At 31.3% G+C, this 24,654-nt stretch overlaps 3 protein-coding genes and 1 pseudogene across 3 annotated transcripts in view; 1 reads left to right on the top strand and 3 right to left on the bottom strand.

Moving 5' to 3' along the window:
- The window catches only part of LOC125835628 (uncharacterized), a 201,324-nt gene that overhangs the window by 61,747 nt on the left and 114,923 nt on the right, over positions 1-24,654 (bottom strand).
- On the top strand, positions 3,226-8,059 carry LOC125836388 (2-Cys peroxiredoxin BAS1, chloroplastic-like). Its single transcript, XM_049515565.1, has 7 exons — positions 3,226-3,486; positions 4,689-4,763; positions 5,369-5,450; positions 5,564-5,643; positions 6,735-6,860; positions 7,508-7,621; positions 7,715-8,059. The coding sequence occupies exons 1-7, from the start codon at positions 3,262-3,264 to the stop codon at positions 7,829-7,831; spliced, it is 819 nt and encodes a 272-aa protein (XP_049371522.1). The 5' UTR covers positions 3,226-3,261; the 3' UTR covers positions 7,832-8,059.
- On the bottom strand, positions 9,725-11,679 carry LOC125837617 (pentatricopeptide repeat-containing protein At3g49730-like). Its single transcript, XM_049516713.1, has one exon. The coding sequence runs from the start codon at positions 11,600-11,602 to the stop codon at positions 9,725-9,727; it is 1,878 nt and encodes a 625-aa protein (XP_049372670.1). The 5' UTR covers positions 11,603-11,679.
- On the bottom strand, positions 15,767-21,508 carry LOC125836531 (cytokinin riboside 5'-monophosphate phosphoribohydrolase LOG7-like; annotated as a pseudogene).

Below are 24,654 nucleotides of genomic sequence, written 5' to 3' on the forward strand. Positions count from 1 at the left end.
AACTATTTACAAGAAAAATCAATAGTTAAATATTATTGAATAATGAAATTTTAAAAAGTTACCACAAGTTTGAGTCAAAAACACTTCTAATAAAATTTAATCAAAAAAATTATAACTAGTCCACTTGACTAAATATTAATAACCAATTGATCAAATTTTCCCAAGTCCTCAATCAATTGGACTTGATATCATTCAGTCATGTGAACAAACATTTTGCAAATACTAAGATTAAGAAAGTGCGGCATCGCCAATGAAAATTGTCTTTTATCAATATTATGCTTAGTCATGAGATTAAGACGTTTTTTTTTATCATGAAAAATCAAAAAAGTATTACTCCCTTCGTTCTCATTTATATTCACCAAATGAATTTCTACTTGATCATTTATATTCACCAAATTTAAAGTAATAATAAATTTTATATTGGTGAGAATAATAAATTTTAAAAAGTAATGATGTGATTATAAATTTTATTTACATATGAAACAAATGGTTAGTAGATATAAATGTGGGGTTATTTTAACAAAATACAAACTCATAGATCAATTATTGTATTAAAATATCTCAAATCATGATATGGAATCACATGATGATTCCATATCATGGTTTTTGGAGAATATGGTATCATCTCTCATGATATGGAATCATGAGATGAAATCAGCGTAAAATCGCATGTCCAAACGCTGATTCCATCTCACGACACCATATCGTGATATGATATCGCATGGCCAAACGCCTACTAATTCAATTTTGAACACCATAACTTGAATAATGTATATTTGACCCAATGGGCTAAGGTTTACTATTTAAGGCCCAATTGCATTACACCCGATGACCTTGAAAATAGATAGTCTTAAATTTTTCAAGGGAAATTTTATAAATAGCAAATAGAATAAACTTAATATGCATTGATTATGCCCAATAACTATAATTTTATTTTCTATGTGTATTTTTGTTTGTATATTTCACTTGTCAAATATACAAATAGGGTAATTATATACAAATTTTGTATTTATGCAGTTAGAATTTTCCAGATCTTATAGAAATCAGATGTATCAACAAATCATATACAAACAGGATAATTATATACAAATTCTGAATTTATATGGTTGTGAACTTTTCATAACTTATACAAATCAATTGTATCAACAAATCGTATACAATATAGGACAAACATATACAAATTCTGAATTTATACAATTAAGATTTTTTCATAACTTATACAAATCAAATGTACCAACAAATCATATAAAATCAGGGTAAGTATATACAAATTGTGTATTTTTACGATTAAATTTTTTTTCATAACTTATACAAATCAAATGTATCAACAAATCATATATACAAAAAAAAATTTGATGAATATAAATGAATCTAATGTATATATATCCCTGGTAGACAAAAAAATAAATAGTTAAAGGTATATATTTGTAAATCTAAATATAATGTTTGTAAATCACTCGGTAATGTTATAAAAAAAATTAAAAAATGAATTTATCAAAATATACAAATTAATTCATATAAATTACCTCGATTTTTTCCCCTCTTGTTGGTCCATTGACTCAGATTGGACATTGTTTTTCTTCAGATGATTTCAATTTATTGCTTGTAGATGCAATTTCTTTTGCTTACACTTGTTTTTTGAAATCAGAACCACATTTGACTTGTCTTCTTTCTGTTCATCTCTTTTTTTTTTCCTAATCTTTTGAATTTAAAACATGCAAACCTTGTTACATCTTGGTTGGATTATTTTTGTAATGACCCGGTCAGTTATTCTTGGAAAGTTTCATGAATTGATCGTTTTATATCTCTTGATATCAACCCCAAGTCTTTCATGATTGAGTTTGTAAAGTTGGTTTTGAACTTTGAGTTAAAAGTCCAAAGTTTGGTAAGTTTGTGAGTTTTAAAGGCTAAGTTGTTAAGAAAGTGATTTTTGGGGTCTTTTAGAGTTTCGAGTGTCGGAATGGAATTTCGTCGATTCCATCAGTCCCGAAATGTGAAATTTGAGCAGTGAGAGTTATTAGTTTCAGTTTCCGAGTTTTTTTGAGGATTTGAGGTCCTAAGTTGTGAAATTTTCCATATATCTTTTAAATATTTTAGATTGTTAATTATTGTAACTTATAATACTTTTTATGTAGTTTACAAATATATAAATTTTATTTCAAAAAAAATAAAGATTTCATGCTCAAATTCTCGGTCAAACTTAAAATGGTTGATTCTCGAAAATCGAAATGTGTCACATAAATTAAGACAAATGGAGTGTAATTTATCCAAACACAATACAATGTTATCAGTCTCACTTTTCACTTTATTGTGGAAAAAAAGAATTGGTAATTATAACAATTTTTTAAATTTATTATCATGTCAAACAATAACACATAAAGTGAAACGAAGAGAATAATTATTTTTTCTTGAAATATTATTTATAAGGATAGGTAAAAGTGAATGAAATAAGTATATTCATTCTTCATCATAGTCTGGGTGGGTACAAGGTCGCGTTGTTATAGAGCTTTATGGTTTACCCTAGGATGAACGTTCGATATTCGGTTCAAATTTCTCAAATTTCAGATTCGATAATTTGATAATTGGTAGTTAAAAGTAGATACCAAATATCAAAATTCTAAATTTTGATTCGGTAAACGGTAAATTAAACTTTGATTTGGTACGGTATTCAGTAATACCATATTGAAGTTATAGTCGATTGTATTATAAAGATAATACTATTTCTCGAATCATTTCTATTTTTTTTTAAATGTGGAGGCACGATATTATAGAAAATTAACAAGTAAGAAGACATTAAGAAAAATAAATTGATACAACTAAAACACATAAGTATTTAGATTTGTTTATGCTTATTCTTTAGCTTTCGCTTTGAACTTGTACTAATGACTAATGAGTAATGAATATGTTGATATATGACTTTCATTACGTACATAATTTGGTATTGGGGAAATACCAAATACCAAATGGTACTAATGTTTCATACCAAACCCAAACCAGAATACCATACCAAATATCACCGAATGCCAAATTATCAAAAAATTTGGTTGGGTTCAGTTCGGTAATTCGATTTTTGATATTTTATGTCAGTCCTAATTTACCCCAAATGCAAAATTTCTCGATACGAATTTGAATTTAGTCAGACTTTAACGTAGGTACGGGACACGGAAACCGAAAAACAAAAGAGGGAGGGTATATATATCCATTTCAGTCATCAATTTTTTGTTACACAAATTCTACTGCTACTGTATTCCACCATTTTCAATGGCTTGCAGTGTTACTTCTACTGCTCTTCTCTATTCATCAAACCCTAGGGCTTCTGCTTCTGCTGCTGCTATACCCAAATTGTCTTCATTTTCTCAGTCAACAATTGTTCCTTCTTCTTCATCTTTCAATGGACTCCGCAACTGCAACACTTTAGTTTCTCGTATCCCACATTCCAATTCTTCTCGCACCAACAAATCCCGATCCTTCGTCGTTCGCGCCTCTGTAAGCTTATATTTGAAACCTCTTTTTTTGCATATTTATTTTGAGTAGTTTAATGGGAAAAAGTTAGCTACGATCAACCAACTGAGCTACTAAGATTTTTCCGTTTGATTGTGATTAGTTATCTCTACCATTTCCCAGTTTTTTTTTTTTTTTTTGTTTTTAATGATTTTGTTATTACATTGGGGATGGGGGAAAGGGGCAAGGAGTTCGTTTGAGTGAATCTGCATTTACGAGGTATGGGTAAGGTTTGCATATACTCTATGCTCGCTAGACTCTACTTGTGGAATTACATTTGGTATGTTTTTCTATCAATTTTGGTATGAGTGCTGCTTGGGTTCTAGTGGCATAGGCAACTTGTGATTTGTGGGTTAGCTGCAAGATAGGTCTATTACTGTGTGCCATTGCCTCGGGATTTTTGGGTTATGATAAAGGAATTTTTTTTTTTGGGTGTAGTGGAGTTGAGTATTGGAGTTCAATGTGGTTTCGTCTTAATTTCGATATAGGATCTTCTATGTGTGTATCATGAGTATGTTCACGTGTCAAAGATTAAGATTACTCCTTGATTATGCTTCTATATATCATGTTAGCAGTCTGTTTTCAGAAGTTCCGGATATACTGAACTGTAGTTGGATTTCTAAGCTATTTTTCGTTCTTTTATAGACCAGATTCAGTTAATTAAGTCTCCTTATTTGGCAGTATAGAGTTCTTTTCACTTGGGTCTTACTTGCACAGATTCACAGTGGAACCATATTTTATGTACAGGGTGAATTAGTTACATCCTGGCTCTGCAGGTTTCATCTTTTTGAAAACGGTCGAGAGATTACATAGCATTAAGTCTTCACCTCCCCTTTGCCCAGCAAGAACATTATAAACTAGAAGAAAACAAATTCTAGGCATGTCTTTCTACATGAAAGATATTAGAAACTAATTAGACATAATTCGATCAACTATATTGGTGTTTCAGATAGATATTGAAATCTTCATGTGATTGTGTACTTTTATTTATATTTAAAAAATAGATAAACTACTTTAGAAGACCAAGTTAAACAAAACACACACTCCTATTTCCTATTGTAGAGTGTTGAAATCCCATTTCCCCAACAATTTGTTTTTTGCTATACTTTGTATAAAAAGGTGTATTTCCTTGTTTCTGGATAGTGATTCATCTCTCTAATGTCATTTCTTGTTACTTTTCCCAACAGAATGAAGTCCCTCTTGTTGGAAATAAAGCACCAGATTTTGAGGCTGAGGCTGTTTTCGATCAAGAGTTCATCAAGGTAATATATTGGTGTTAAATGAATTGGCAGTGTTAAATTATTAATTGTTAGTCTGAGATACCCCCCCCCCCCCCCCCCCCCTGTGTGTGTGTGTGTGTCTATATCCATGTGTTTCGCTTTTCTGCTTATCAGAGGTTTCACCTTTTTTTCTTTTTGACTTCCTCCTTTTTCATTTATTGTAAGGACCTGCCACTTCTTTCATTAAAAAGAGAAAAAGAATTATCTGCCATCTCAGTGGCCTTGCTGCAAAAGTTTGTATTTTGCTGTTAGGAGATCTTCTATTAATGAACACCTTATTCTTTTGATTGACAAAAGAGTAAAGATTACTTCATGAAGGCATCTTACTTGTAGCTAACCTTTTTGAATAGCAATTAGTGAAGGAATCAGGATATGGAAAGAACAGAGTGCAGCAGAACTTCAATATACAAAGTTTTCTTCGTGCATTTTAGGTTATATCAGACTTTGAAACAATGTTTTCCTAGAACTAGAACTGCTCTTTTCACTTCCTTCATCCCTTAAATAACTGCAAGACGTTCCTTTAAACATCCAGTCATTTTGGGCGTGTTTCTTGGGCTATTTATAATTGAAGAATATTTTCTCTGCAGGTTAAACTTTCCGAGTATATTGGAAAGAAATACGTGATTCTCTTTTTCTACCCACTGGACTTCACATTTGTTTGCCCGACAGGTCAGCTTGTCCCTAAATATCACTCAGCTGCTAGTTTTAATTATAATATATTTAACTGATTATGGTGATTTCTTAATGTATTGTTTTGATATAATCTATTCATTCTACTGTAGAGATTACTGCTTTCAGTGATCGTTATGAAGAATTTAAGAACGTGAACACAGAAATATTGGGTGTCTCGATAGACAGTGTGGTATGTCTTTCTTTCGTTCAAAATTTTCCTCTTAAAGTGGTTGATTCGTTACTTGGAAAGTGTACCTAAATGGTCTGTGCCTTGTTGCATTGTGCTGCTGCTCTTCTACAGCCCCTTTCACTTATTTAGAAAAGCCCTTTTCACTTGTTTTGAACTTGGTGCATTGTGCTCTTAGATGAAGAAGTGTCATAGAATTAGCTTTAGAGATTTTTGAGGGTATACATAAATAGTTGGGGAAGCAGTTGAATAAAGATAAACACGAATACTATATATTGAACTAGAGGCGACAAGTGAAATGTCAACTGGGCATATTACAAAAGAAATTGTAGTTGGAAACAAATATTGTCTTGAATAAGAAAGTGAATACATATGTGAAACATTAAAAAAAAGGGCAGCCCGGTGCACTAAGATCCCGCTACGTGCAGGGTCCGGAGAAGGGCCGGACCATAAGGGTGTATTGTATACAACCTTACCATGCATCTCTTCAAGAGGCTATTTCCACAGCATGAATTCGTGACCTCATGGTCACATGACAACAACTTTACTTTATTAGTTACGCCAAGGCGTAGATCTTGTGTGAAAGATAAGAAGTTGAAAATAATGAGAGACTTGAAATGTAATTATGGTTTTGGTATAGCTATCTATGCGACACCATCAACAAGACATAAGCAATTTAGAAGAATAATAAGTATAGGTGCCTCGGGGCTTTGGCCCAGTGGTAAGAGTGCAAAGTGTGATGTGTGGATTAGGCGAACGTCACAAATTCGAATGCTAATGCAAACAAAATTCTGATGTTTTAGTGGAGAAGGGTCGAGGAGCAGGCACATTATCACTGAATTTGAACCATGTGCTAGCTGACTATTGGGGGTTTCTCGGTTGTTTGGAAAAAGTAAGAAGAATAAGTGAATAAAAGTGATTTAGTTAGCAATACTAATAGGATTTACTTGTACATCAAGATATCTCGTATGCTTGAAGAATGGTCTTAGTGCAAGGCACAAGTTACTACCAATTATTCAATTGTACTGATTTTTGTCATTGGTCATAATAGCATAATTTTTTCCTAACATTGTTGATCTCATGTATTCTTGTAGTTCTCCCACCTTGCCTGGGTCCAAACTGATAGGAAGACTGGTGGACTTGGTGATTTGAATTATCCATTAATTTCAGATGTGACAAAGTCAATTTCAAAATCTTACAATGTGCTGATACCGGATCAGGTATGATTGTTGCTGTTTCGTACTGCGTAGGTAGCTTTTAGAATTATTGGTTGATATTGTTCTAGCATATCCCTCTCATTAGTTGTCTACGTTTTTAAATTACGAGACATACAAGTGAGAAATTTTAAGTTTGGGGAGAGTACTGTGGATGCAGTGACACAAGCAATCAAGCACATAAACATGTTGCATAAGTGCTTTAGGTTGGGTATTGTGTGTACCTTTCTCCATTTCACTTGACTGACTAAAGATAGTGTTTTTTGTTGCTATTATCACCTTAGATTCTGTTCAACCTCATAACCATGAATTTCATAGCTGTCAGCCGTGGTCTTTATGATTTATTCTGAGACTGAATGGAAATCTGCTTCTAAGCAGTTTTGCACCATTTTTCTATAAACATCAGAGAATGACTGCTAAAGTTTGCCTCATTTTGAAAAGGCTTTGTGCAAGACCACTTTTAATTTTGCTTTAAAATTTGTCAAGAGCATGGTTGATGTTGCATTTTGTGATGAGAACCGCATGGTATCTTTCAGTAGACGTGTCTCTGGATCTTCCATGTGGGTTCAGTATTCCAAAATAACCATGAAAGCGCCTTTTATCATTTGAAGTGGAATCAGCTTCTTGATTTATTTTTTCTTATGTTGTTTTAGGGAATTGCGTTGAGAGGACTTTTTATCATTGACAAGGAAGGAGTTATTCAACACTCCACCATTAATAATCTTGCAATTGGTCGAAGCGTTGATGAAACATTGAGAACACTTCAGGTAATAAACATATCGCGACACCAATATCATTACTATCGTTAGACAATCTGCTGCTTAGATTGTACTAATAATTATTTTGGTCTTTTGCAACAGGCATTGCAATATGTTCAGGAGAACCCAGATGAGGTATGCCCAGCTGGGTGGAAGCCTGGTGACAAGTCAATGAAGCCAGATCCTAAAGGCAGCAAAGAATACTTTGCATCCATATAAAGGGATGAGATGATAGCTACAATATCTCTATTCATTTGTTGTTAAGTGAGGTTGTAGAGCTTCTGTAACTTTTTTTTCTCGACCTATCTACTTCGAGTTTTGAGCATTTCTCTGAATAATGTATGCCTGAGTCTTCTACATATTCTGAACTTAGATCATAGATTGATAATGACAGCATGTAAAAGAATGGTTCTCAAAACTTCTATGTTTGAAATTAGTCACTTGTGTGTTTTGTATGTGACAGTGTAGACTTTTTGTCTCAGCCTTGGTGGACGGACACATACATTAGCTATTTGTGCATACAAGGCGGACTTGATATATAAATTAGTTATAGTCGAGATGTGCATAAATTGGTTCATACTACGTACAAATGTCACTTAATCAATTGAAGAACCAATTAGTAACAACACATACGAGTTGTTATAGCATATTCCATTCAACACCAAACAATTCGACAAATTTCAATCATCTCAGATGTGAATCACACAAATCATTTTAGCTTCTTTGTTTTTTACAACACAAGGGAACCTGCTGCCGCTACTTTTTGGATGCACACAAGGTAAGTCCCGCTCCTATGTAATAGCTCGCAAACCATACATGATAGGTTGATGAGCTTGACCTAGAACGCCAACCCCCTACTGTCTCAGGCAAGGCAAGGGATTTTGAACTTGAGACCTTCATTGTCTATGGCAGCACAAACATATTCTGAGAATGGATGCTTTGTCTCAAAATGAGGGGTCGAGTTTTATCGCTGCTGCAACCCGACAGGTGACTGTATTCTTGGACATATGGAAAAGCTCTTGTGCTTCCCATGAAACTTCACCCTTCCCTGAGTTCAGGTGTTTCACTGTTCAGGAGTACTGTTTCAATTGCCACAATTTGGGATTCATTCATCAAAGGCAATTCATAATAGTCGAATTATCGACTTCACTCCAAGGCGAGGCATATCTGTTTGGACACTATCTATTAGATTATTTTTTAATAAAACAATTGAATAAACTAGTTAATTGAGTCTGAACCTACAAATATAATGCCCACAACATGATGAAAATGTTGAACATCAGGTCTGGTTTAAGTTTTATATGTATAAAAAATCTGTATGAACTGTGTATGTGACTCTATTGTTTTGAAATAGTCATTGTTGGTATGTTATTGTATTCACTTTGTATGTTAACCTAAATTAATTGTATGCTTCATGCATAATAGATGTACACTTTTGATATGTAGCACAAATTGCAACAATATATTTTCAAATTTCACCACAATTACCTGATTTGACGCGTGAGTCAATCAGTATCACTCCATCTTGATTGTGAACTTCTGTGTGAGGAATAGGAGAGCCAATATTCTCACTGTTCTGGATTTCTCCCTCAACATGACACCCTTCCCATCCTCCTTGGTTCCCTGCCTTGCATTTGACGCTTCATGTCTTCATTCATAATGACAGTAGCTGGCAAATATTTTTCACCGGAATCCTGTCTTCTCTCAGGGCTAGGTTCAACATGGGCATTATCAGTTGGTCTGCTTGCAGATGCCTGCATAACCATGTATATATGACGCATGAACTTAATCAGCAAAATCGTGAATTACAAGCGAAAACTTTAGTATTAAAAGTCCACCTTTATATCTATTGCACGCAAAGAAATATATAAATAAATGAACAAAACTTAACCTACAGTGTAAATCAATAAGAAGTTTTGTCAAGGATGCTCAGCTCAGCAAGTATCACCAGAGCAGTTTTCTACTAAAGCACACTAAAGTAAATAAGTTGAACGTTTGTTGAACCTACTTAGTAAATTAAGCTAGTTACCGAGGTTTGTACCCTTCGCATAATATGCAGTCAAACAGCATCAATGTAGTAGCATCCTCCTCAGTGAATAGTGATATCTCATATCACAATGACTTGTCTTGACTATGATGGCTACCCCAACGTCGTCGACGAGCTCTCCTTTTTCTCCCATCTAGTTGTGTCTTAGTTTTTTCTTTCAAGTCTCTTTCACCACGTCTCTTGTACATCTTGAAAGTCATATTTCTCTCCTCAGCCATTTTCCTCGCTTTTTCTGTAATCTCTGCAGCAATCTCTCTATTATAAAGCTTCCTTAGACCTTTCATAAGCTTGGCGAATGTGTCGGGCTGAGGCATCAAGCCAGTATCCATCATATCTAAACAGTATGCACAAGCCTCTTTCACATGTCCATTTGAAAACAATGCGTGAATCCAAATGGTCCAGGCAGACACATTAAGCTCACATCCTTTGGTCATTATGCAACTCCAGACATCTTTACACAGTTCAAGTTTTTCTGCTCGTAAAAGCGAATTCAATAGGTCCTTCAGAGTACCATATTGAGGAGCAGACAGAAGACCTCTTCCAATCATTTCTTTAAAGTGATCACACGCTTCTATTAAACGCCCTTGTTCAACAAAACCATTAATCATAATGATAAAGGTGTCAACCCCTGGACTGATCCCATTTGCTTCTATTTGGTTCCATACTCGCACACCTTCATCGATTTCCCCCAATTTACACGCTAAGCGGATTACTATATTATAGATGCTATGGTCAGGAGGTATACCGATCTTTTCCATTTCCTTCGCAAGTTCCAAACACTCTTCCAACTCTTCCTTCTTCTCATGAGCCAACATTATATGCAAATAAGTAGTCTGATTCGGGTTATACCCTTTCTGTAGCATATTATCCAGAAGTTCATAACCCTTTTCAATCTTTCCCCACTTACAAAATCCACTTATCAAAGTAGTATATGTTACGACATCAGCTTCACATCCACTTCTCTCCATATCCAAGAATACCCGGATAGCTTCCTCCATTTTGTCCTGCAAACAAAGTGCCTGAATTACTATCGTAAACGAAGTTTCATTAGGATTGCAACCTTTTCTTCTCATCTCCTGCAACAGATCAAATGCATCAGCCATTTTCCTAGACACCGCATAACCATTAAGCAAATTGTTATAAACCACAATGTCAGGCTCAAAACCCGCCTCCCTCATTTTCACCAACACAACTTTCGCCTCTATAAGCTTCCCTTCTTTACACCAACCATATAACAACGACGTAAAATGCTTAATCGTAGGGCTAAACCTAAACCTCATTTCATCAAACAATGCAGCTGCCTCTTTCACACTACCATTTTTACACAAAGCATCCAACAAACACCCAAAAACATACTCATCTGGCTCAACACCATATTTAGGCATCTCATCCAACACTTCAATTGCTTTCTTTACCATCCTCCCCGATGCGAATCTCCTCATCAACACAATAAACACTTCTGGTGTCAAAAACTGAGGATTCTCTATCCTCATCTCTTCAACAAGTGCCCATACAGTACCAAACTGTCTCATTTTCCCTAAAATCTTTATCATTGCTTTATAAGCATCATGACTATGCCTATAACCAGGTTGCTTTGACACCCATACAAAAAATCTATACCCTAAATTCCCAGCATCACCACAACGATTCAACACACGTTCAGTTAACCCTGAACGAGCTACAACACCAGATTCTAACAAAGCAAGCTCAAGTTTAGGAACCCTAGAGTGAAATTTTCTTAAGATTCTATAAACTTTCTCTACATCAGCTGAAAATTCATCGTGATTTTTGTTCAAAACAAAAGAAGAGCTTAAAAGGGTCGATTCAGAATGGTAAAAATATTTACCCTTTGAAGAAACTGAGGCGTTTTCCGGCAAGAAATGCAGTGAATAAGCTGCACGGAAGCTCAGTGATGTACGCAAAAGAGTGATAGTTTTCAACATTTGGAGACTTCAAATTTGGTTTTCCGAACTGGGTTTTGGATTTTGGTTGAGATTATCGAGAGTTTTGCGACTTTAAAGATGAAAACGGCGGTTCACGGTGGTTCACGGCGGAGGAAGGTGGCGGTCGACGGCGCTACGGTGGTTTGGTGTATTATGGTTGGGCCAAGATAATATTAACTAATTTTTTAAGAGAACCCAACTTAATAATTGGTCCAATTTAGTTGGGCTGAAATGGTGAACTGCGGCCCAAACAAAATCATTTAGATGGCTTAGCCATATATCAACCAAAAAACATAATAAACTACCTTATTATTAGAGATACATTCATATATACCATATATACCGATTCTATCTATACTTTTAAATAATTACGTATCTTACCATTAATTAAGAATTTTCTATCATATATTGAGGATGATACACCTATAGATACATATATTTTTGTCACCAGATACACTAAAACTAAAATAGGGTGAGAGATGAGTGAGATAGTCATGTATCCCAAATACATAAGAGAGTGGCAAACGAGATGAGGGGGGGGGGGGGGGGGGATGAGGGAGGGCAGCGATATTTCTTATGTATCGCAGATGCATGCGTATCTACTTAGATATAATGTATCTAGAATAAATTACATCTAATTTTGACTCATGTATCTAGACATATCCGAACGCACTCAATCTGATAAGATTCGTAATATTGCAAACTAGAGTGTATCTAAGTAATTAACTCCTAAAGTAGTGAGATTTATGTAAGTTTTCGAAAATTATTTAATAATTAAGTTACTATTTTTATGTAAAGAAGAGAAATCTTTTAGTGATGACAATATTTTTTTTGTCATGTAGTGTAGTAAATTATCAAAACATTTGGTCAAAATCTCCAAATATATTACTGGTAATCTTAGATATTCTATTTATATATTAAATATTAATTATTGTGTAAGATCAATTTAACATTATTTTCTTTTTAAAATGGGTAGAATAAAACCCGTAATAAATTCCAAAAGCATATTTTGGTTCGAATATATGAATTTTATGGGAACTTATTTCTTCAAATGCAAAAAGAAAAAGTGAAAAGTAATTTGTACGGGTTCTCCCATTCCATTTAGTTCGAATTAATCAAAATATTAATATTAATATCGAACACCAGGTGTGGGAAAAAATTGTGTTGCCTACTTTGAGGATCTTAGTGTTGATAACAAAATATCCAATAGATATATTAATGTAGCTCACATGTATATACCCACCCATTGTGGTCATTATTATATTGACCAATTGTCTAGTTACTTTAATCCAAGATGCTTAAAAAATTAATCATCATATAGTAAAGGTTAGGGAATAAAAGATATTTATTTATATGATAATCAAATCATTATAAGTAACTACAAAAAGAATTTAAACTAAAATTCCAAATTAATTGATAACCTATTAAAAATAAAAACTCACATGTAATCAAAAGTTAAAATATATCGATAGTATATTATATATATCTTATATGGTCAATGCATATAAGATACTTTATATAATATATTAATATGATTGATTATGAAACGGTTAATAAAGCATCTAAAATATGATGCGAACAATAACAATTTCATAATTAATATTTAATGAAAATATTAGTTTTTGCAGATTTGCTCAAGGAAAAACAGACAAAATTGTTTGCTTCCACTTACATACACACTTAATAATATTTTGGAACTTATTTATGGATCAATTTTAAATGTAGAGTAAAATGGAGACAATTTTGGGGACCAACACCTACTAAATAATTCTAAAGCCATGACAAAACTAAGTTTAAAAATATATTAAAAATTAGATTTGTCTCAACATTATGTATATTAGTCATGTGAATACAAAACATATGACTCTGAGAAACGAGAATTTCAAATCTTGCGCACCATGTTGATCAATACCCTTATTTATCAAAGGGATAATATCCCTTTCAACATTCTTTTTGGTAAAGAGAAATGTTCTTAATTAAAAAAAGCAGTCAATCGATGAAATGGTTCAACGAACACTAAAATATATATAATTTTTTGTCAATGATCGATTGATATAAATAGCAATAACCCTTATCAAAAGCTTAGAAACTTTCTCCTAAAGTTTCTTTAAGCAAAAAAAAATAAATTAAAAGATGAAAACAAATAATGTAATATATATATATATATATATATATATATATATATATATATATATAACATGGAATATAATAATTTAGCTATAGAAGAACAATCAATTAGTGTTGAATTATGCCTCCAAATCTCCAACAAAGAATATAATATTGCGAGGTCCTTTATAAGTTCTTTTTCTTTGATAAGAATGGAATAAGAATCCAAATAATGCGTACATTTATATTTTTATTTTAAAAGATGGATCATATATGTTTCTTTTAAGAAAAGATAATGATTGTTAATTGTATAATGATTTATTTTTAAAAAAAAATATTGATCACTATTTAGTTCTTATTCCTTCTAGCTTTTTTGGTTTTTGTTTAAGGTCAAATATATTAACGATCTTATTCAAATGCTTTCGCTCTAAATTTTATTTATGGAACATCTTCTATTTTTTGCAAAAGCAAAAGAACACTCCGATGTTTCATATTAGATGTTCACATTATTATAAGCAGTTATCCTAAATTATTTGTCAATTTATAAAATAAAAATAAATTAATTAAATTTTTCTCATATTACCTTTTAAAAAAAAATGTAAGAAAATTTATAAGATTTTTAAAAAGCTTTATAAGGAGTAAATCAGTAAAACTACGCCTCTTATTAATGATTTCTTAAGAGACGTGTAAAGAAATAAGTAAACAACTAATATTGATCTTTTTAATTAATAATAATGATCTTAATAATAAGACAAACAAAGTACTATAGCATAAATTATTAATCATTAATCATTAGCAATATAGTACAATAATTGAATATTACAATCTTGATTAGCACAAGACGAGTGTAATGGGCCCGGCCCACCTTTCTATCCGTTGGACTGGCAGTTAAACGGTCACTATCTAAAGCCCAATATATGGGCCCATCATCTCATAATTAACGGGTCTCGGCCCAACAAGTGATAATTTCAACAGATTTAACGGTTGATATTACTTTATTCCTTTAAAATGACAATGATTACATATTTTCGCTAGAACGAGAGTTCAGGTGGAACAGTAAGTACTCATTCAATCTTAACACAAAATCTCGACATAATGGAATCGTCTTTGCTAAGAAGCATTTTACTGTTCAATGTGAGATTTTTTGACGTAAATTCTGATTTCATCATGACCACAACACTCGCAGGGACGGAGCCACGTTATGATTGAGTGGGTCATCCAAACCCCATTTCGAAGAAAAATTATACTCCTATTTATATATGGTTAAATTTTTATTTTTTTATGTATATAGATAGTAAATGTTGAACCATTTCGACTAGTAAGCGTGTCTCTTTCTTCAAACTTTGAACTCCTTGGTGAAAATCCTAGGTTCACCACCGACACCGATAACGAACGCCAAGTAAGAAATCAAAACAAGAATTCATAGTTAACGATTGATATTGTTTTATTCCAAAAAATTGATCACACCCTACGTCTGTGAAACACATGATTACGTAGTTATGCACCATCAAGAGTTATAGTGGAATAATAAGCAATTACTTCATTGAATCTTAACCAAAATATCTCCGAGTTTAAATCTCCATAAATAAAAGTCGTCTTTACTATAAAGCATTTTACCCTTCAACGTGAATTTGAATCTATGTTTCATTATACTTCCATACGAATATTGAACGCGTAGTAAAAAAACAACAAAAAAAAATCACAGATGTATTTTCTTCTTCTATATATAAATATAAAATCATGTTGCCATGATACATTCAAGGCAAATAAATTGCCTCTCCATAAAGGGACACACACTACTAATAAACATACGCAAAAGCATAAACTAAACCCTATTACAAAATCTACAAAAATAAAAAAATTTAACATATATTTCCTTCATATTTCCCTTTTTTTTTCTTCCAAAATATGTATGTTGCAATTTTGAGCCATCAACCACCACAAAAAAAAAAACAATTTTCTTCCAATAAAAACCCTTAGCAACATCACTATATATACTTATATAATATAATATATTTATATACCAAAGTTCCAAAATAAAAACATTAACTTTAATAATTAAGTAGAAACTTCAGATTAAGTAGTTGTGTAATTAAATCTTTGAATTTCTTCATCCCATATCAAATTTGATGTGATTTCATCAGTCTCTGGTATATGTTCCTGTAAATTAATTAAAAAGATTAAAACAAAAAATAATTTAAATATTCTTCCTTAAAAAAATAAAACTTGATCATAGGTTAAAATTCAAAAAAACATTAGAACGAATTAATAAATAGTTCTGAGATATTTATATAGCTATAAATCATCTAATAATTGATAAGTTAAAAACTAAAATTTTAATGATTTCTAATAAAAATATATGACACTTTTTAATATATTTATATATAATTATTAATAGAACATAGTGTTTAATTAATTAATTTAATTAAATTACCTCAAGTTGTTTGACTAATTGTTGGGCAGTTTGAGCAGACACAATAATTTTACGAGCAATTGGTGAAATAAAGCCTTCATCCACTGCCTTGTCAAGAAAACTCAAATAAAGAATTATAGTATCCCTCCACATTCAATAGCCCCACCTGCGTTACGCGTTTGACAGAACTCAATTAATGTATGGCAAAACTCAAAAAAATTAAAATTTCGATGGGTAAACTTATGACGTATAACTTAAACTTATGAAGCTAGATATAAGCACTACTTCAAAAAAGAAAGTTGAACAACAGACAAATTTTATAGATAAACAGTAAAATTTGTTGTCAATATTAATCCTATTTGACGATGAACACATTTTTTTTTAGCAGTGAAGTGATTTCAAAGCTTTTGTTGACTGAGCTAACCTCCGATTATAACTCCATAATAATTATTTTGACTACTCGATCAAAAATATTTTTAGTTAAGTGACTATATATCTAGAAATTAATAAGCTATATTTTCTAGAATAGTATGTAGATTGTATTATTTATAATAATTATCAAAGACAAAAATACCTTTCATATGACTTGAGACTTTCCATTTTTTTTCTTATAATGGTTGTTTAATATTGGCATTAAAAGGGAGGGGGGGGGGGTATAATAAAGCATGATTAACGATTAATAGAGATTAGAACTCACATGACACAAGTATTATCTTTCCATGTGAACCAAATTTTAAGGAACACGTGATTTGATACTTTCTTAATCTCCTTTTTAATTTGATTGAAGTATTGTTGACTTTGAAAAGAAAAAAAAAACTCACAAAGAATAATGATAATAATATATTTAATTTTTATTATAAAATACTTAAGAATGTGCAAAGATGGTAAGTTGAGAAACATGGTGACACAAAATGTCAAGATCAATATTTTCAATTCTCAAGTTGAACTAAGAATATAAGGCATAGGAGGTTGAAATCTTGAAAGTTTGAAATGTTTGTATATAAGCACCACAACAACGACATATTCAATATATTCACACAAATAGAGTCTAAGTCGGTGGTTATTACACAATTTTATTTCTATTTAGTAGAGATAGAAAGAATGTTTCTGAAAGACTCTCATCTTAAATATAGAATTTGAAAGGAAATATCAAAATGAGAGGAACAGAACCGTATCAACAACAAATAATAATATAGCTTAGAGAAGATGGATGAAAATGACTCAAGACACTTTTTTTTGTTGAGAAAAATGTTTCTTTTTTTTCCCTTTGGAGAATAATTTTAGTCAAAAGGGATAAATTTTCATGCTATGACCAACTTTAGAAAACAAGTTTTCACCAAATTTCTTGATTACCTTTTGAAATTTATTTGTAAAATTTTGCCTCGAAACATTTCCATCATTCTATTGTTAATTTTGTCATACGCTTACCTAAGCATGTTTTTTTTCGCGTTATAACGTAAGCATGACACTTAGTATTACTTAACTACGTCAGTATAGTCTCATTAGTGAAGTCTAAGAAGGGGATATCTAGTGTGTACGCAACCTTATTGTTACTTCGTAAAGTAGTAGGTAGATAGGTTATTTCCTATACTCAGAACGAGAAATAAAATCCTCAATCCAACTCTGATGGCAAAGCGTTTCGATTTGCACATTACATAACACTTTTTATGGCCAAGTAAATTTCTTAAGAGTAATGTATAATCTAAAGGACAGATTTCTCACAGGTTTACGGTGGATTCCAAGTTGAGCCCATGTAATGACTTCAAGAAGTTCTTCAAGTGTACCATAACCACCTGAAAAAATTTCGAAAGAAGACGATAACGTTCAATGGATCCGATACATATTGACCATGTGAAATTTTTAAAGAGTTCGAGCAATATTATACCAGGAAGGGCAATGAAGGCATCAGCTTGTCTTGCCATTTCAGCCTTTCTTTGATGCATTCCAGACACTGCTCTCACTTCTCCAATTGTTTCGCCCGTTATCTATTAGCAATGAAAAATCCGACACAGATGCAACAATATTATTTAGAGTCCGAACAACATAGTTTAAGTATATAAAGGAACAACATAGTCCAGACTAAACTTTTGAGAACATGTCTCATAAGTATCAAAATTAGCAAAACATTAAAAGAAATGAGATTTACACTATGATTTTCAAGTATAGTATAAATATTATTACCTCTCTAGGCATGAGAGTCCTAGGAATTACTCTGCAAGTTCCAAAAAAAAAAACATAAATATAGATTAATAACATTATAAGAATATCCCAAAAGTGAAAGCATATATATATATATATATATATATATATAGTTAGCTTGCTCAAAAAGAAAGGTATGCACATATTTACTCATGTGGGACAATGTTGCTCGGACTTCTCAAAAATACCAGATGCATGTCAGATCTTCCAAAAGTAGAACATTTTTGGATGATCCAACATGGGGTGACATCTTTTTTGAAAAATCCGACCAACATAAATGAGGTTAAAAAATGAGGCAAAAATCAAGAAGACCATTGTTTGTTGTGCAACAATGTTGCTCGAACTTCTCAAAGGTGTTGACGGGTGCATGTCAGATTCTCTAAAAATAGTACATTTTTTTATATCCAAGGAACATAAATGTGGGGTTAAGAAATGAGGCACAAAGTTGTCAAGAAAACAATTATTTGGCACATTTACTGTGGGACAATGTTGCTCGAACTTCTCAAAAATATCGATAGATTAATGTCAGATGATGATCCAACGTTGGACATGTGACATCAACATGAATGTGGGGTAAAGAAATGAGGCACAAAGTTACCAAGAAAACTATTATTTGACACATATTTATTGTGGGACAATGTTGCTCACACTTTTCAAAAATATCGACTGATGATCTAACGTTAGACTTTGACATCGTTTTTGAAAAATCGGAGTAACATAAGTGTGCTATACCAAAATTAGTGTACTGTCCCTTTTATCAAGATTTGGAAAATGCATCAATCAGTGCCTAAAAAGGCTTCTAACTTTATACACTTCCTTTTGCCTTTGTGACAGACATTCTCACAAACCAAAATGGATTAAGGCCAAACCACAAAAGACACTTTTAGAGGATTTCTTGTTACTATAAAAGATTTGCAGAGTACTTTTTCAGTTTTCACATGTTAAGAAGCTGTTCACTATAAGTGTAACAAAAGGATTAGTTTTTGTTTCTTCAATAGATGACAACACCAAACATTAATTATCAACAAAACCAACATTTGATCCAATGATGTCTGCCCTTACATGGTCTATAGTCTAAAACATTAAATAAATATCATTGCCTTTGTTCCATCTTGTTTAACACTATTTATTTGTTAGTATGTTTCGAAAAGAATAACACGATCTTATTATAATTCATTGTTCCATTAAAAGTCGTGATCTTTTTCTTAAATTCTGTGTCCATCCAAACTATGTCACATATATAACGGAGAACAAAGAAGAGATAATTATGTGGAAAACACGTTATTTTTCACCAACCCCATTAGCTAGAACAAAAAAAGGGATTAATTCGATATACAAAGCATCCCGCACTAGCTAGAATCAAAGATAGACCAAAATTATGAGGTTTAAATGATGGTTGTCTCTGAAGGCTTCAACATCAAAACCTTTTTCCTATGCATGTGTGTCTTATCTATATATGTTTGTGTTATAGAGAGAGAAAGTGATATATATATATAGAGAGAGAGAGTGTATGTGTATATAGTATATTGTATGTATATATTATGTATAGAAAAGAGGATAGGAGATTAGTTACCCAAGAACATGGCGCCCACCATCATGAACAGCCTGAGAAACAAGTCCCATTAGACCCACACTTCCTCCTCCATACACCAAATCAATCCCTTTTTCCACCTTCAACACAAAACCAATAACATCAAGAAACATTACACGTGTCAAAAACCCATTTCACCATTTCACAACCTTATCATCATCATCACTTCAATTTTTTTTAACCATAAACAACAATATACCAATGTCGTCGAACAAAATGGAGTCCGAAGAGAATTGAGTGCAAGTAAAAAAAGGGAAACTTTACCATAAACAACAATACACCAAAGTAGTCGTGCAGATTGGAGTCTGAAGAGATAGAGTGTGCGCAGATAGATTTCAAACAGAACAAAAGTGCAAAGGGGGAAATTTACTATACTAACTCAAAATTCACACACACACATCAAGAAAACAAGCATGAAAATCAAGATTAGCTCAACATATGCACAAAAGTATTACTACTAGCATTTGTTTAAATCCCACATGCATACTTTTACATCAAAAACATAAAAAGAACATCTAAAGAGTTTGGGTAAATTTTAGACCTTAAAGAGAAGAGGGTCATGATATCAAAGTGGCATGTTTGGCTCCTAATTATAAGGCAATTTTTTTTCATAGTGACCCCATAAACTAAGATCATGCAGGAAGGCTGCTCAACTGACAGACATGTAACAGCTAGCAACACCATTTTTTTATCTCTCTGTCATGCCAAACAAAAGATAAACCCTACATTAAAAAGTTCTGTTTTTTAAGAAAGATATGTGAGAATAGAAAAACCCCATGTTGGAAACTTAAAAACACCAAATGGGGTTCCTTGATTTCAACCAATTTTCAACTTACATTTGATGATTTGATGATAGTATCCAAAAAGAACAGACCTTTTTCAAGAAAAGCACAAAACTTTCTGCTTCTTGAAAATGACAACAAAAAAACATGTTGGAATCATTTAAAATGGAACACAAAAAAAAAGGAACAGAAACTCAAAACTCAAAACTCAAAATGGGGTTCTTGATTTCAACCATTTTTCAGCTTACATTATAAAAAGCACAAAACTTTATGAATCTAGAAAATCAGAGAATGAACAAAAACTCAAAATGGGGTTCCTAATCTCAACCATTTATCAGCTTACATTACTAAAAAGAACAGATTTTTATCCATAAAAACTAAAAAAGCACAAAACTTTCTGATTCTAGAAAACCAGAGAATGAACAAAAACTCAAAAACTCAAAATGGGGTTCCTAATTTCAACCATTTTACAACTTACATTACTAAAAAGAAGAGATTCAATAAAAGCACAAAACTTTATGATTCTTGAAAACCAAAGAATGAACAAAAACTCAAAATGGGGTTCCTAATTTCAACCATTTTTCAGCTTACATTACTAAAAAGAAGAGATTTTTATCCATAAAAACTAAAAAAGCACAAAACTTTCTGATTCTTGAAACAATAAAATGAATAATAACGAAAAAAAATGGATTTTTTTTGTTTACCAGTTGTTTTCCTAATTCAGTAGCAGCTTCTTGATAAGTAGGTTTCTTTCCAGAACTACTTCCACAAAAAACACAAATCCTCTTAAACTTTGATCTTTTTTCTTCTTCCATTTTTTGTCTTATTTTCTCTGTTCTCTAGATGTATATTATTTATATATATATTATGTATATATGTGAATAATGATTGATTAGACTAAAAGGAATGTTAAGCAAAGAAGAAGAATTTTGGGAGAATGAAAGAGAACAGAACAAAAGCAAAGTTTTTTAAAATGCTTTATGATGAGAAGAGAAATAGAGGGTATTTATAGGCCCCATGTTCAAAGTATTATTTTACTATTTTTTAAAAATGAAAAAAAGATAATAATATATCCGTCTCATTTTATGTGACACTTTTCAAATTTCAAGATTCAAACAAGTCTATTTTTGATCGTAAGTATTCATAAATCTTTTAAACATTTTGAATTATTAATTATTGTGACTTATAAATATAAATTGTTTGACTCATCACATAAATTGGAACAGTGGGATAAAATAATAAATTGATTTTGGAATTCTATCAGTTAATCGGGATAAAATAATAAATTCACTATGTCAATTATTATTTTCTTAATAAGTATATCTAGTAAAAAATTGACAAGTAAATAGAAATAGAAAAAGTATTTGACTAAAAATTACCCCTTCGCTTTTTTTTAATCTATTTTTATCCTTAATATAGTCTTTTTTTTTCTTTTATTATTATTATTATTATTATTTATTACATGGCATCATCCTATCAGAGACTATCAAACTCCTTGTTAGTCCCTCTTCCCAATTCATTACTATTCGTCTAGCTTTTGGACGGTAAAGTTTTAGAAATTGTTTGATATAATGTATAAGGTATTATAATTATCTCAGAGATAAAATGCATAATTATTTTATTTAATGTTCAGTTGAAAGTATTCGAAAGTTTTAAGATTATTTAATTCATCCCTATATCTCAGTAATGAAAGAAGTTATCTCATATATGAATCAGGATGGGTAGAAATTTTTTTGATGCATTAGAGATTTAATTTTAACCGATAGAAAGACGCCACACAATAAATCATCATCATCATAATAATAATAATAATAATAGAAGAAAAAAAAAGTTAGATTTAAGGGTAAAATTGGATTAAAAAGAAGGTGGACTTAAATGATATTTTTTAGTCAAATAAATAAATGAGGGAGTATATTTAATCTTTTTCGAATAGTCAAGTCTATTTTTGGTCCTTTTCTCTTCTTCTTTTTTTTTAAAAAAAATAATTCATTGGATGTGTTCTCATATTTATATTACAGATCGATTAATATAAATTTGCGCGATATAAGGCTCATTTTGGACTATCTCTTTCTACTAAGCACTTTTCTATATCTACAGCTCGAAATTGAGATCTCTGATTAGAAGCTGAGATACACACACAATTATTAAAAGGTAAATCACATCAGATAAATTCTATACAACGACTTCAATTGAATAAGCAAAAATAGAATTTCAAACTTGATATTTTTTTATTTGATATGTAGATCAATTGATCAAATCAACTCGACCACTCTAATGGGTACAGTATATACAGTTGAAACATTTTTTTTTTTCAATTTGTGAAGTGCTGATACTGTTTTCAGTTACTGGCTAACCAGTATAATTTAAGAGATCTAGTTTCTCATTTTAAATGTTTATTTAATATATTATATGTTACTTATTTTGTACTTACTACATACATTCTGTCCCTTCAACTATTTAAATATTGTTTCCAAAAGTAATATACTGTTATTATACTGTTTATACATCTGTTTTTGGTCCTTTTTCCCCATCTAAAGTTTCTTCAAATATTCATTTATACCCCTTTGGACAATTTTAATTTGTATATACAGAACGGAGTGCACGTGTAATCGTTAATTAACGGCTTATTATGGATATAGTGAATTTTATATTTCAAAATATTAATGAATTAGAATTTCATTAGGCATCTTGAAAGGCAAAAATTGATTTGATGCATTGATGTAATGATCTTGTCTTAACTTTTTTTGTTAACGAGTAATAATTTGTTTGTCTAAATAATAATTAAGATAGTAATCTTAAATTTGTATAATAATTATTATATCTTCTTTTGATTGATATACATGACATGCAATTCACGTGAAAATTAAAAATTCATTTTTTGAGGTGTCATCGATATTTGTAAATATACAAAAAAGTTGATAATATATTATTATTTAATTATTTAACATATTCTCTTTTAGTCTTACTTCTATCTCGCTCACATCAAACACATACTCTCTTGCTTGAAGTTGATGAGTGTGTCCTCATCTAAGCTTTGACGTTTGATATAAGAGTATAATAATTTATTTATTTTTTAAATGTTATTATAGCCTCTTGCTACATATATTTAATATATATATATATCAAAATATCTATAAACACGACTCTACTATCGCTCCTCGTAATGACTTGTAGGACCTTAAACTTATGCTTTGATAGTAAATATGTCACGATCTAAGATTTCCAACCATAACTAAAACAATCAATCGAACATGATATATAATTATATATAACTCAAATTAGGGAAATAATCCAAATTCAACACATGAACATAGTTAAAATTATGGCACAATCCAAAACCAATTACATCAATTGCGAAAGCAAAAATAAAATAAAATGAAAAGATATATAAAATCCTCACCACCACTCATTTAATTAGTGATGATTAAGATATTTTTTATCCTTTGAATATATTTAACTTACATGTTAATTATTTTATTTAATTATTATTATATATTTAATTAAATATGTTCACGTAGAATGAAACAAATGATAAATCATTTAAATATTCAGTTCAAAACATATGATATAATAGTTAAATACATGACACAAAAGATCAAAGATTTAATTGTTTTCACACTATAAACATATTTCTCTTAAGAATGTTTTTAATATAATTCATTAGTTCACACCTTAAAACTAATATATATATATATACTAGTAAAGAAAGCCCGGGCGCTGTCCAGGCCTAACATTAATAAAGTTATATTGTTACTCTCTCCGTCCCATATTAGATGAGAATCTTACTAAAAATATTTTTTTCATATTATTTGAGCACTTATTAAATTAGGATATAATTAATTAATTCTTTTCCATTTTACCCCTACAATTAATATGACCATTCCTATATTGTATGTGTATTTTTTGTAACTCATTTCAATGTGCATTGATATAAACGAAGGGCAAAATGGTGAAGTCTTTC

Source organism: Solanum verrucosum, unplaced genomic scaffold, assembly GCF_900185275.1.
Source record: "Solanum verrucosum unplaced genomic scaffold, falcon-dt-bn FXZP01000284.1, whole genome shotgun sequence".
NCBI lineage: Eukaryota > Viridiplantae > Streptophyta > Magnoliopsida > Solanales > Solanaceae > Solanum > Solanum verrucosum.

Excerpts from the sequence above, each read along its gene's own strand:
- LOC125836388 (XM_049515565.1), top strand. The coding sequence starts at position 3,262 with ATGGCTTGCAGTGTTACTTCTACTGCTCTTCTCTATTCATCAAACCCT. Across the intron at positions 4,764-5,368 it reads TCGATCAAGAGTTCATCAAG|GTTAAACTTTCCGAGTATAT; the intron begins GTAATATATTGG and ends TTTTCTCTGCAG. Across the intron at positions 7,622-7,714 it reads AAACATTGAGAACACTTCAG|GCATTGCAATATGTTCAGGA; the intron begins GTAATAAACATA and ends CTTTTGCAACAG.
- LOC125837617 (XM_049516713.1), bottom strand. The coding sequence starts at position 11,602 with ATGTTGAAAACTATCACTCTTTTGCGTACATCACTGAGCTTCCGTGCA.